This window comes from Leptodactylus fuscus, chromosome 5, assembly GCF_031893055.1.
Source record: "Leptodactylus fuscus isolate aLepFus1 chromosome 5, aLepFus1.hap2, whole genome shotgun sequence".
NCBI lineage: Eukaryota > Metazoa > Chordata > Amphibia > Anura > Leptodactylidae > Leptodactylus > Leptodactylus fuscus.
The window spans coordinates 159069155-159084676 of record NC_134269.1 but is presented as its reverse complement, the minus strand read 5'-3'; the positions used below and the strand labels follow the sequence as shown (position 1 = coordinate 159084676).

General features: G+C 37.5%; 1 protein-coding gene across 1 annotated transcript in view; it reads right to left on the bottom strand.

The window, feature by feature from the left end:
* Nucleotides 1-2057: 2057 nt before the first annotated feature.
* The window catches only part of PAH (phenylalanine hydroxylase), a 30351-nt gene continuing 16886 nt past the window's right edge, over nt 2058-15522 (bottom strand). The window contains exons 4-13 of the mRNA XM_075274562.1: nt 13290-13378; nt 9147-9214; nt 6712-6908; nt 6111-6246; nt 5214-5283; nt 4934-4990; nt 4205-4300; nt 3582-3715; nt 2636-2751; nt 2058-2101 (exon numbers count right to left, since the gene is read on the bottom strand). Of these exons, the coding sequence (XP_075130663.1) occupies nt 2058-2101; nt 2636-2751; nt 3582-3715; nt 4205-4300; nt 4934-4990; nt 5214-5283; nt 6111-6246; nt 6712-6908; nt 9147-9214; nt 13290-13378 (1007 nt within the window). The remainder of the gene's footprint in view (nt 2102-2635; nt 2752-3581; nt 3716-4204; nt 4301-4933; nt 4991-5213; nt 5284-6110; nt 6247-6711; nt 6909-9146; nt 9215-13289; nt 13379-15522) is intronic.

Here is a 15522-nt window from a genome sequence, read left to right as displayed (position 1 = left end):
TATATGTGTAATATACTGTATAATAGTACCATGTTATAGCAGTCAGACTACAGTATGGTGGCACAGTGGTTTTAGTACTGTGGTTCTTATGTGCAATCTTACTACAGGTAACCTCTGCATGAAGTTTGCACATCCTTCCTGTGCTTGTGTGCATTTTCCAAACTCCACAATAAATGCAATAAATATTAGCCGTATCTTTCATTTTACCCAGAATATAGTAGAAAAACTCATGCCTGACAATATAAAGCTTTATTATTAATAGTAATATCAATTACAAACATAGAAGGTAATGGAGACAATGTACAATTTTTGACTATTATGAGTTATTGACTACATACAATAGTTTATATATTGGAACAGTATTACAGAAAATGGAATAATGCATTGTATGTCTTATGAATGAACATCTACAATGGAGAACATCCCGTGATGCTTAATACTAACATCTGCCACTGCTGATGATGGAAGATCTGGGCAGAGAAAGACATGATCAGACCTTGGAAATGCTCAGATAATGGTGATGTAGCCAGGAGTAGAAATAGTTACTAAGTGACAGATTCTCCTTTAATTGAATGGCCACAAATAACTTCCAACGCAGATTCTGAACTTCTTACTGAAGAATAAGCATAGTATATAATAATTGTATAATTTGATATAGTTTATCTCTGCTGGGATAGATCTCTTAAGTTACTATTCATTTAAAAAAATAACATATAAAACACGTGACAAGCTATAGAATATCAGTATATCGACAGCTAAATAGTAAGAATTATACAATATATTATTGATTATTACATATTCATTGCAACTATTAATCTAACTATTATTACAATGTGCTATCAGTAACTTTCTATCAGACTGCAGTTACATTAAAGGGGTTGTCCAGGCATAACAATTGACACAAAGAAGGAATGAGATTTTTTTTTTTCTGATTTACTCTTCTAGTTTGTTTCTAGGTTTAGTGTTCTTTTAATGTAATACTGAAACAACTCCTGTGTCTAAAAAAACTAAACATCAGATCAGTTGGTATTCTAAGAATAATGTGATCCTTAATGTAAAGGTGATCATGTTTGCACAGAAATAAATGAGAATTGAGGGATCATACAAGTGAGAATGTTTCTTGATTTTTATACTTACATTGAATTATAATGCAGAGTCCCCCTACTTCTAAAGAGACCCCAACTAATCTATAATAACTGACTGACATTGTAAAAAGTGTCTACTGGAAATCACTTTTAACACACAGTTCAGACTAATTTGCAATACAGTGAAGAGTCTACTGCATACAGTATATGGCAATATACCGTCACTGGGGTTGAGCCGATCTTGAGATTTCAAGATCGATTTTAAAATTTGATTTCCGATCATTTTCCAGCCGAACTCGATCCCAATCTCGATCATGAAATTTGCTTGATCGCCGATCGGAATCCGATCTTTTTCGATCCCGATCTTCAACCCTAGTCAATGCTTTTCTATGGGAAAAGTCACTTTTAGGGTTGAGCCGATCTTGAGATAACTTCCGATCTCGATCCCACTGGAAAATATCAGGTCGGAATTCCGATCGCGATCGTGAAATTTACTCGATCGCCGATCAGAATCCGATCTTTTCTGATCCCGATCGCTCAACCCTAACCGTCACCAATGATGTATCTTGAGTTTCTGACTCTCCAGAAATATTGTACTGCACTATGCTACTCTGCATGTAATGAAGAGATTTATCTAATTAATACAAAGTAATATTTCTATTGCATATAATGTATATTTTTAAATGTTAAATGCAAAAGTACAATCTCTTGACAAATTCACGAAAATATGTTTTTCGATTGAGAGGAAATAATACTATGACAAATGTTATTAACGTTCCTGCCAAATTCCTCCTGATATTCTCTGACCTTAGATATACAGTATAACACTACATTGTATCATCTATATATAGCAATTTCAACATCGTCATACAGTATTCTGTTGTTAAATGATATCTTAGAATGTTATATTTCTTCACTGATATAATGTCTTCAGAATATTCAATGTATGGAAAGGACAAGTGAGGAATATCTTCACTCCAGCTTCTGAAGAGCACAGCAAAGGATCCCAATTTCACCTGCAAATGAAACAGTATAAATATGTATAAAAAATATAACACCATATAAAAAGAGAACTGCATGGAGCCGAGGCATTGTTTGAATAAGGGGCATCTACATTACTTTTTGTTAGTAGCACTGTGGATTTTTTACACTGATCACTAGGTTCAGAATAGCACCGCCTCTACCTTGTTGTGGTCTGTCGAGGGAATATAATGCAGAGACGGGCCACTAAAACAGCGGTTACACATGGAGCTGAGCATATCCCTTTGACTATAATGGGGTAATAAATTTCCAATCCCTTTCAGAGGGATTCAGAAAGGTGATCAGAGGTTTAATCAGCCTTTGTGTGGTGAGGATGACCTATAGACCTTTAGGCTTATGGGCCCAGTGCCAGATGAGACCACTGTGAACCATTTAAGTTAAGCCAGTGCTTATGGGCCTCCTAATGCTCCTGGGCCCGGGTGCGATTGTATCCTTCACACCCCCTCAAGTTACACCCCTGGATACAGTAAATCTGCCTTAGAGTTATAATATAGTAAATGGCTACTTACTGTTAATGCAGTCGGCTAGATTCTTCAACTGCTGTACATTATCTAACACCTCAATGCTTTGAGTGTATGGATTGTAACGCACAGAGAAAGGACGTGGAATTGTGGCAGCAAATTTCCTGTAAATAGTCAGAACATTATTATTATACATAAGTATTGAACAGATGGTCCACAACATTCTAAAAATGGGGGAGCATCAAAAATGCTGATAGAACACACATTTATATCACTAGTTTTCATGCCTATGGGTTTTCCCATATTTTCATAGCAATCCAAACAACGGACAGCCCATCCACTAAAACAGCGGTCACCCGCAGACCACATAGACTATCCTCCATGCATGAATTTAATCTTTGCTAGTTTTCAGCGGAATTTGCAACAAAGTCTCCTACGGAGACTCGATGCAGATGTGAACATAGCCTTATCCTTCCTATCCATTGTATAATGAATAACTAACAGATCACTGATGGTCCAACTGTTCAGAACCCCACTGATCAGGAGAACAGAGACCCACTGTCTACTCTTCTGAATGGAGTGATGACCATGCACCACACACAACTCCAATTTTTTTGACTGATGTGACTTTCCAGTGTCCTGCTGTCTGGATTATGGGGAATATATATATATATATATATATATATATATATATATATATATATATATATGTGTGTGTTAAAGATGCACAACTCATACTGGTTATTTAAAATGTATTGTGTATCATCTTCAGTTTGGCAATATTAACCACGGTTATGGAGTTCTATGGATTTCGTTACAGAATGTCACATCTGGATACAAAAGGCGAACATGAGAGTAAAGTGGTGGGTGAAATTTTAGAATACATTCATAAAATATATGGAAATAGAGGTATCAGATGATTTTCTTTAAATATACAGTAATTGTTCTCAGACAGTATTGTATATACATCCTAATATCCTGTTACTAGTCCCACCTGACTTTTTCTTTTGCATCTTCAAAACTTTCAGCAATAAAATAAACCGGCTGAAACTCAGTTATTGGGTATTTCTGCAGAGACGTCTTCTCAGGCTCAAATGGCTTTAGCTCTGGTTTGTCTGTCAGACAATACTGCAAATAAAAATAAATAGCAATGAATTTGCACTGCAATGAATGAAATCCCTGGAGAATAGACAAGATATTTACAGAACGAGTAGAGAAATCTGCAGATCTTAAAACCAACACCATGTATACAATCTACAGCAATCTTTTAAATGCTATAAGTGAATGAGGTTTGTGGGACTTTTTAAAACCCTATTCACTTACATAGTACTGCAGTTTATTTTGGAATTTCAACACACAAATGAATAAATTGGACATAGTAGGTAAGGACTATTCACATGACTGTTATTTTGAAGGTCCATTGTAACAGTGTCTGTGTCTGTTAGTGTCTGTTAGTGTCAGTTAGTGTCAGTGTCTGTGTCTGTTAGTTTTTGATGGCCATTGTTACGCTTTGTAAATTTTGGTTATCAGACTTAGAATTCTGTGGATTATTATTGAACATTCATTATAAAGTTAAAAAATTAACAATAAAATAAAAAATACAAATCTTATTCAAACCTGTAATTCTCCAAAGGATGAAAGCAGCCCTGCCCCATAGGCCTTTATTTTATCACCTTGTTTGCAAAGTCCAAATTCAGCAGTAAACCAATACACCTTATGACAAGAAGAGAAAGCATTTCATTAGTTTTCGCCCTAACATCATCCTCTATCCTGTTGACAGTAACTGCAAATACCTTGGCCAGCAAAGACTGTTCCTCATAGCAAACTTTTGCCTTTGCTGCCCCTCCTTCACAACATGGCGCCCACTTTCCTAGCCCCTGCACAGTATAATGCCCCATTTACACAATCTATAATATCTCAAAGTGGCCTCTACACAGAATAAAGTCCCATAGTGACCCCTTCACACAGTATTATGTCCCATAGTGGCAGCATAACCTTTCAATGACATATAGGAAAGTCCATGCACGGTTAGGAGTCAACCACACGGATATATATATATATATATAGTCAACAGTGGTCTGGAAAACTAGTCGAGGGTACACGCCTCTCTAATATCTAGTCTTTGGCTGTCCATGAGCCAGTCTGTAGGAGCTTCTGCCTCCAGCCACTGGACCTTGCACCTTTTTAAAAGTAGCAAGAAATGTGTAAAACAGCAGAAAGTCAGAAATGATGAAGGAATATGTGTAGAGACAAGACTGTAAATGGTGTTTGTATACTGAGATAGAAACTGTGAGACTACAGATACAAGTAGTACGTAAATGTTATAAGAAGAGAAAAGTGTTTTACCGTAGCCAGCATTTCAATGTATTCATCTGGTGCCCCAAGCGATGCCAATCCGATCTCCTGAAAACATGTTCAATATTAGCTTATTCTGAATCATGTACAGTTCTCTATTGTACTCTATGTACAGTGAAACCCACTATGGGTTGACCACTTAAAATTGTATATATTGGTCTCCTAGAGGAGTAGTATATGCATATTACATGTTGGGACTAAAATCTGGGCTAGATAAAGTCTTCTTAGCGGTGTCTTAAGAGAAAATTTCTGTGTCTAAATAATTTCTTACTTGTGAAAACTGGGCAAAACTTGGATCAGCAAAGAGGGGCGCATGTCCTAGAAGCTCATGGCAAATATCACTGTAGAGCAAAAACAGACCAATGTTTATGGCAGGTTTCTTACACTGCACTTCTATTCCTCAAGTTATAGCGTTCTCAGCAACACACAAAGGTCAGTGCTGTCCCTCCCCCCATTTTCTAATCTCACATCTGATTATTACAGGACTGGTATGCATCTTTAAAGGGAGACAGTCATCAGGTAACTTGAAATCAAACCATTGTGCATTGGTTATGTCCTATAGATGTGCCATTTCCTGAAAAAAAAAAAAAAGCAGTTTCTCTAAATAAGAAAATGCAACTCAAGTGCAATGTGTCGGGCCAGAATCTCCAAGACTTCTGTGTTTAGGTTGGATAACCTGAGACTATAGCATGCCCAATTGCACTTGAGCTTCATTTGTATATTTAGAAGAATACCCTTCTTCAAGTAAATGGTGCACTTATTGGACTATCTAAAGGTGTGATGGTGCACAGTGTAATGTCCCCTACAATGCACTGTGGCTGGTTTGATATCAAGTTACCTAGTGGTGGACTCCCTACAACTATGAAGCATTTGGAATAAATATAGTGCTGATAGGAATAATGACTATGTCTTCATCCAGGAAGAAGAACCTGCTCTGACATCATACTTGTGCTAAGATATTGATAGAAGTGCTGCCAGGACTTTAGAATGGAACGCAAAGGTATTAAGGACGGTTGTGCTAAGGACTCAGACAGGGTAGTTTTCCTTTTGGGTCCTGCCTAAACATGTATTATGTCTAGTAAGAAGTAAAAAGTAAAGATTGCCTGGACTTTTCCTTTAAGACACAATAACAGCTACAGAACTAGAAGACGAAGGGCAATGTACTCACGGCTCAGGTGTATACATTGGTTTTGACCAATGGCGAATATACTGAGTTGAGTGAAATACTCTGAATGCCAAGCCAGCCAGGAAATCTCGTGATGACAGCAAACCAGCAACAGGGCGCAAGCGGAAACCAGTACAAGCTTTATGGAAGATACAGAAGTGATATTAATATGGATGTGTAACTTGGACATGACTATTTATATTAAAAGGTTATGAGTTAAAAACTAGAAATTCAGAATACAATTCTAGTTCATAAGACACTTTCTAAGGGAATTCACTATGACAGGGGTAGGCAATCTTCGGCTCTCCAGCTGTTGTAAGAACAGCCGAGCAAGTATGCATGCTGGGAATTGTAGTTTTACAACTCCCATGCAAGTGAATGGAGCATGTTGGGAGTTGTAGTACCTAGATTTCTAGGTACACTAACACAAAGACGGACAGAATCCTCCCATATTCAGATTGGATCAGCAAAATTGAACAATTCTTAATAAGACCTGGTACAGAATGTATATTTACATACAATACTTCCACCTACACTAGGGGCACATAAACAAGTCCTGTATTACCCCACAATTTTACAATGTCTAAGACCTCTTAGTCCATACTTTGAAGAAAATTGGAGACGTCTTCAAGCTGAGGTATATTATTTTCATTATATCCACAATATTTTTCAAGAAGCGGAAACACGTGGTTGTGTTCATAGCAGGCATGTGTGGGGTACAGAGTTTTCAGCTCTCTGAACACCGTTCCCCAAGTCTTTTTTTCCTCCTCGGTGTATGTAACACGTGGGATAGGTTGACCACTAGAAAGGAAACAAAGGGGCAGTTACGTCATTCTGCTGAATACACATAGTGGGAAAAAACTTCCATTTTCTAATTGGAAACCACCAGCAAGCTGCAGTTGGCAGACCTATTAGTTATAGTACATGTCTCTATGTAGTATTTTCAGTCCATAAATGGTGTCTCATTCTGCTGCTTCTACTCATAAACTACATAATATACCTGTTTGGTATTTTCATACTGATGGTAAGTTTATCTGAGACACCCATTTTGTGGCACATTAAACCTAGACAGCAATGTTTCATGGTAGGTATCATCCACAAGTATCACACCCAGGGTATGCCAAGATAACATTTCACCATTACTCCATTTCCTCCAGCCTGAATTGTCGACACCTTACAGCTAGGCTTCACCGCTTTTTGCTGCTTGTGCCAAATTCTGACCCTCCCATTGGTGAAAAGAAATCTGTAATCTTCTGACCAGGTAATGCTTTTCCACTGCTCAAGGATCCAGTCTTTTTATTCTTTAGTCCCACTGGAGTCATGATTTTTTTCTTATTTCTCTCAACCTAGATTCACATGGCCAAGTCTCACCCATAAAATTCAATCTGACTTCCCTGCCTGAACAGGGTGCAGGGAGAGGAACTCGGTCATGTGAATCTAGGCTTAGATAGGAACAGACCTTGAACTGTTCATCTATTGCAATCCCCCATCAAGTTGTGTGACAGACATTGGGACATCAACTACAGTTTGCTTCTATGTACACAACCTGTTTGACCAAAGGATTCTTGACATCCTTATTTAACCCCTTTTGTCGATAAATTGTTTTTCACCACAGGATTCTCTTTTGCTGGGTGTTTTGTCTCAATCTCACATTCAATCATATGGTATACTCTCAATACTGATGAGAAAAATCCCATTAAGGCTGAGGACCCACATTGCGGAAATGCAGCTTTTTCTGTTGCAGATTTTGTTGCGGTTTTTTGAGCCAAAGTCAGGAGTGCATTGAGCAGAAGATAGAAATATGAGAGCTTCCTATATATATCCCATTCCCTTTGTAGCCACTCTTGGCTTTGGGATCAAAAAACCGCAACAAAATCTGCAACAAAAAAATCTGTGTTTCTGCAATGTGGGGCCTCAGCCTAAGTTGGGAGTTTTTGAAATACTGGTCCAGTCTTTTCTCGCACCAGTGACCAGGCCTCATCCAAAGTTGCTCTAAACACGAGATTTTGCTATTCTAATGGTGATAGCAAACCAAATTCACAAAAAATTTGCTCACTCAATTTTAGGCTGTGCTCTGGAGTCACTTGTCTAATCCCTATATAAAGAATTGTGGCCATTTGATGAATGAGAATCAGACAATCTAACAGGATATAGTATAAACTCCTGGGCTGCCAGACATGAAGCATGAAACTTCTGGGGTCCAATACAACATATGTACTATGGGACTTTATTGCCTTAATAAGATTTGATATGGATGTTCCAAGGGGTGGTTCTTACCTCCCCGAATCTTTAGTGATACCAATGAGAGTCATTGAAGTAACTATAAGGCAATAGGAAAATGAAGATCTGCCGACAGCTGCAGAAGCCCCTTTGTGGGCAGTATTATATGCACTGCTTATTATGAACAGTGAAAATAACAAAAATGATAAGGAAGATGTAAGGAAGTTAACCAAGGTTTTATATTAGTATACTGGATAGCAAATATAGCTATAGATGAACAATTAGGTTATATACATTCATGTTCATGTATTTTGTAGACTTTGGATACAGAATAGCGAACCATCCATTTGAATGGAGTCAATGACCATTGATGCACGTGCTACAAAAACAATCCCATTCAGATGTTCAATGGATTATGCAATTTCCTGGAACATATCTGCCATACTTCAGCATACCCTTATGCTATAAGGATGTCTGTAGTAGAAAAATTTGTTTAAGGTCCACATGTTTTTCATATTGTAAAGCTGCATTCATATTGTTTGTAAGCAGATTTACATGTAAATATATATATATATATATATATATATATATATATATATATATATATATATATAGATTCCCCAATTCAACTGAAATAGCAAGGTTGTATACACTGTGCCATAAAGAGAGACCATGCAGATTTTGGGGCCCTCTAAAAGATGGGGAACCAGTCTGGATGGACCCCAACATATCATGTAGCAGAATCCAAGAGGTGGGGAGCATTTTATTCTTTGCTATGGGGTCCTATTTCCAGAATGGGCAAAGACAAAGAAGACTCACTGTTTGTAGTTAAATGCAATGTCTGCAAACTCTTTACGTCTGGCCCGATAAACAGGATCAGTGAACCCCTAAAAGGAAAAAACATCAATTTTATTTTTGACACTTTAACAATTTTATATACAATTGGGAAGATTTATTATTGAAAATGTGCCTGAATCCTGGCCCAGCTGGCATCAAAAGATTGTCCAACATGCACATACTCCATCTTTTGGCACTTTGACAGTTTCTGTGCCTTTCTTGACATATGGGCAGGGCTTGCTGAAAAGGGGCAGAGCTTGTTAGGAAAGAGGTTGTGGCTTGAGATGCAACATTGTGTGCCACAAATGCTGTTTTTTGTTAAAACGAATCCATCTCATAGGTGGTGTAAAATTAGTCTAGACAGTCTAACATGGCTCCAGATTTATCATCCAGATAAACAACAATTCACTAGTATATGCAGGCACACGGGGCACCATTGTTGCAGGTCTTCCTGATATATATGCTTTTTTCAGCTTTTTAAAACACATATATAAAATACTTTGTGAGCTAAGCATTTTAGAGACATTATTTTTACAAGCATTTTAGTGGCTTTTCTCATTCTTCTTAAGTTTTTGCGGCTTCTTGATGTGTTTTTCATAGTGCAGCATGTTCCAATTATTTTTCTTTTTTTTTTTTTACAGAATACACTATGCCCAGAAAATCCTTGCAAATTATATCAGTAAAACACCACTCACCACAAACATGCTATAAGGTAGCAACCACCTAAATACTGTCTATAGACATTGCGATTTACTAACATCATATTATCTTAGAGAGGGCCTTTCATGTCCTCATCGATGTCTGGTATTATTTACTGCTAGAAAGCCGACAGTGCGATAATTTCAGCGCACTGTCTGCTTTCCTGGTATGTGCACTGATGTCTACTGTCAGAAGGGCAGGCCTTATAGCCTAGCGTCATCGTTTTCAAGAACAATTACGCTAAGGCGCGTAGGGCCGCCGTTTTGACAGTGGGGAAATATCAGTGCTGAAATAATGTCACCGATATCTCCAGGCATATACCAGGAAAGCCATCAGCACACTGTTTTCTAGTGATATATAATACTGAACATTGATGAGGACATGACACATTCTCTTTAAGACTGTGACATCACTATGTACATTAACATTGTAATGAAACATGTGTGTGTTATATTTGTACTATGATGTCACTATACAAAAACTGAGTTATCGTCATGCTGTGATATCACTGTCTGCATTATCCCTGTACTGTGACATCACTGTGTACATTATCTGTGTACTACAACATTAGTATGTGTTTTATTCCAATACTGAGACAATTCTTTGTGCCTTATCACTTTGCAGTGATGTCACTGCATAGTGCAATATCTGCTGTAATCGTCAATCTCTTGAAATCCCATAGAAAAAGAATTGAACGTCAATGCACATGTGCAGCTTGCTGCTCCACTCCAGACAGAAAGGGGTATTCCCATAACTCTTGTTCTGCAGCCTGAAGGCTCTGTGCTCTCTTCACTTCCTGGATTTCTCGGTACATTGGTGGGCGGGGTTTCACTTGCTCTGCTATCTGCTATGCATTACCACAGCATGAAGCTAATGTGGAAACTGATGTAGCAGAGTTGGATTTGAGTCAGCTTGCATTACATACAGAGGTAACGGACTCCTTAACTCAGCCCTTATCAGCCAAATTCAATTAAACCGGCTGATAAGTGGAAAAGCTGAAGATAGACAGCACAGTAATCCCAGAGCTCTCACCTCCCCTCTCCCCTATCTGAGGAGCTCCATTGCTTGTCAGCCCCTCCTTCTCCCCGAGAGCAGGCAGCACCTCACTTGGGAAATGAGCAGATAAGCACAGCGGCCATAGAAACGGAGTGTCAACAATGAAGTGAATAAATTAAAATAGCGGCCAAACAAAGCAGTTGTATAAAGCAATGTATTTAGGAAAAGTCTAAAATCCACATAAACTAGCAGTATAGATAGGATGCTTTTCATAGGACAACCCCTTTAAGCTCACTAGGGTTTCCAGCTTTAGGATCCCCAACATTTAGGAAGTTATGACCTATCCTGTTGTTGGCACAACCCCTTTAACTCTATAGTACTTATACATGCTAAGGATTCATCTGAGAAAGTATATTGGAAACATTACAGGAAGAAAATAGATGATTCTCAATCCCTATAATAATATGAAGCTCTATTAATATACAGCAGGATGAAGGCTTAATTCACGGCTTATGTCAATGAATTTTAAAGGGACAAGTGCTTTGTCACAAGGAGGAAATGACACAAGGGTATAATAATGTTTATTTCTGCCTCTCTTTTATTTCTCTTTTGAAAATATTACTGAGAACATCATGAATCGGGGCATACAATGCCTTATGCATATTGAATTATTCCAGAGCACAAGTGACCAATTATCTATAATTACACCTAATCATTTATAGTAATAGAAGCATTTTCAGCATTGAATGTGCCCTGTATTGTACATGTAGACTTTCCTAAGCAATGAGTATATTGTATAAAGCACACCTGAGTCTAGACTATAGCAGTAACAGCAGATGAGAGCGCTGCCACATATGAATGTAAATGTAAAGTACTGGGGCAGGTGCGTACATAGCGTCTTGCTTTGGGCTTTCAGTTCTATATTCTATGTTGTACATATAGTTTATACATATATATTGTATATTCTATAACTATATTGTACATATTGTTTGATTTTTTTTCATCCATGAATTGCAGAATAAATTTTAGCCTTCTGATTTTGCAAAGAAGGTATTACATACCCATAAATAGAATGTGCTGTGTTTCAATGATAGTTCACAGTATCATGGTATATAAAGAAGTATAAAACTTAACTTTTAATAAATAATAATAGCTAAAATATCAAGAGACGTCTCAAAATTAGTAGAGATCAAGGATGCTCATCAACATGCATATCTACTAAGGGATAAGTGTTGATAGGTGGAACAGAAACCACCAACTAATTCACTGTCCCCTGATAAAAAAAACTGACTGCAACTCCTGACCAACTACCCTAAAAAATATGTCGTACTGGCCAGAGTGAATAAGATATTCCCATACTACTCCTGGATAACCAGAGCAGTATACATAGCTCACTCTTTCAAAAAATGGCCACAAAGAACAGATGATAATTCCCTAATAGGCCGGGGCCCTACTGGCTGGAAATGCTGTGATTTGCCTGCAGTGGAAACGCCGCAGGGAAAATCGCAGCGTTTTACAGTATCTGCAAAATGGATGAGTTTCATGCAAATCTCATGGCCGCTTTACATTTCAAACTGCAGCGCCGACATGCTGCAATTTCCAAAGCTGCCGCAGTTTTGGAAATAACAGCATGTCAATTATATTTACGGAAACTCCGCGGCTTCCCCATAGATATAATGGTAACAAAGTCCACGAAGGAAAACTTTGTGAACTTTTTGATCAAAGCGCTGCGGGAAGAACCGCGATGTGTTCCCACCACGTTTTTTCCCCGCAGCACTCTAGCGTGGGGCCTTAGCCATAGGGAGATCTCTCAACAGGTCAACTCCCACTATTAGTAACAAATAAGTGGACGTGACACATTCATGTACAGTCATCCACTACAGCTCTACTGTATGCATTTCCCCCTTTTTTTTTTTAGGTATTAGGATTAGTCAGGAGTGGATACTAAGTCAGGCACATTAGCCCCTATTTCCTATCAAACTGTAGACCAGATGTATGTGTTTCACATAATTTTTTTACTTTATATTTGTTCCAGGTAAAGGGTATTGATTTGACTTTTTAATTCTTTTTTTTTTTTACTGTATTTATTAGGCCCCCTTTGCACTGCTGCATAGAGCAGCCTGCAATAGAACTGAATGCCAGACAAGCCTGGGAGCCTTCAATAGGCTCCCGGCTGTCATGGCGATGGGTTGCTGGTCCTGGATCTTGTTCTGGGGACTGACAAGCCTACCCAAAATGACAGTGCCCGTGTATCATCAGGAAAATGGTGTCTCGGTCAGCCTTCAGCTAGGCGCCATGGGCCTTAGTGCCTGCAATCAGTATGTCATACTATTATGTGGATGTAAGGAACATGTTAATAGTATTCACATTGAGACAAGAAAATAGAGCAAAAGGAATGAATGTAATAAACTAATAAAAATACATGCTTACGGGATGATCTGCATCAAGTTCTGCTCCATAGCTCAAAATTTGATTTGCAAACTTGTCAAGGTCTTGAATGGTTCTTGGAAACCATGGGACTAAAATGAAAGCAAAGAACAATCACAAAATGAGATGATTTAATATATGAGTAGAGTTTATTACTGTGCATAATAGTGTATTAATAATGATATGTTTCAGAAGGTTATGGCATTTCATTTCTTACACTTTACAACCCTTGGCTCTATGTTGCTAGCAGCAGGAAGGGGATTTGGGGACAGAATGCAGGCTGCCACTTACCAGTGCAGGACACGTAAGTAGATTTTCTCATAAAAGTACCGCGCGCTAACCGATTGCACCACTGGAGAAACTACACGTAAGTAGATTTACTATGTCAAGGAACCCTTGTATTGTAAAAGGTTAATTTTGCAAGCCTTGGTGCATCTTTAATTTCAATTCTAGCTTTGTTTGAGCAAACTTGATGGCTTCTGATACATAGATGCACGGTCACTTTCCAAACCAGCAACCATAGACATGCACACAACACAGTTTCATGAAATTTTTATATACATTAGGGAGGGGGGCTAGAAGGCTACAAAGGTTTACAAGTATACTAGTTAGCAAGATAACCTGAAAGATTAAAAATGCAGCTTTTCAATGATTATTTATTTTTTTTAATGGAAAAAGCTATCTGAATCATAAATCATCATTTAGATGTCTTTCTGGGTTTTGTGAGCTCCTGGATGAGTTTTTGATGTGCTCTTGGAGTAATTCTGGTTGGCAAGAGGGTTCACCACTGTTTTATGTTTTCTCCTTTTGTGGATAATAGCTCTCACTGTGGTTCACTGGATTCCCAAAGCCTTAAAAATAGCCTTGTAACCTTTAACAGTAACAGACTGATAGATGTCAATGTCAATGTTCTTCAGTTTCCTCAGATTGGGGCATAATGTGCTGCTTTTTGATATCTTTTAGCCTACTTCATGTTGTCAGACAGGTTCTTTTTAGTGCATTTCTTGAATTTACAGGTCTGGGAGTCATCAGGCTTAGGTCTGGCTTGGGAAATAGAACTCAGCTTTCTAAATAATATGGTTAATCCCAATTCATTCGGGGGGGGGGGGGGATTATTTTTTATCACATAGGGCCAGGTTGTTTGGGATAGCTTTTTACTGTTTTGTACTTTCTCATGTTATTTTTATCTGCTATTCAAATTTGAATGATAATCTGAAAATTTAAGTGTGACAAATGTGAAAAAAAACTAAAGAAATTTGTAAGGGGAAATTTCTTTTTCAAACCACTGCATATCTTGGGGTGTCGGAGCACGTGATACTTCATACTATATCATGAAACCATTACAGCCAACAAAAATGGAATAGTGACAAGAAGCCGTCTTACAGAATATGCAACGCTGATGTACCCTTTAGATCACTCACTTGGAATCACATGTTCCTGACGCAGCACAGATGCTGTAGAGGACAAGCTGTCGTAAAGCAAAAAAGCAGGGCTGGAACCTAAAATCAATTACAGGATGGGGAAGGATATAGACACACAATGCAGGACAGGTAAGAATGAGAAAGATAAAGCAGATGTGTCAGATCAATTACAAATCATAATAAAGCCTCCAATACAAACATATATGCAATGAAATAATGTGCAGCAACATATCATATGCATATTGGTATACACATATACATAACACATTTAAGCAGAATTAAAAATTGAGCAGCAGCTAAAGCAGCACATATAACCTGATTCAGGAAATATTTTGATACAGAAAATTTAAATTTACTTATCAGACAAGCTTCCACCTATGTGCAATCAAATATAATTGCAGAAATTATATATATATATATATATATATATATATATATTCATAGTATCCACTGCATTCTTTTCTTGCCATGTTGTGAATAGAGATTGGTGAACTGATTTGACACAACCCGGGTCCGAACCGAATATCCCAATTAGTCTTTTTTTTTTTTTTTTTTTTTTTTTGCCTGTGATTTTTTTTTTCCTACCTCTGAGCTTCCATTAAAATATTAGTAAAAAAAATTGTAATTTTTCCTGTATATAGATGTGCGCTATATATATATATATATATATATATATATATATATATATATAATCTATCTATCTGTGTGTGTATATATATATATATATATATATATATATATATATATATATATATATAAAATCTATATATACAGTAGACACAGATCAGACCACAGTAAGGATACATTTTATTTCA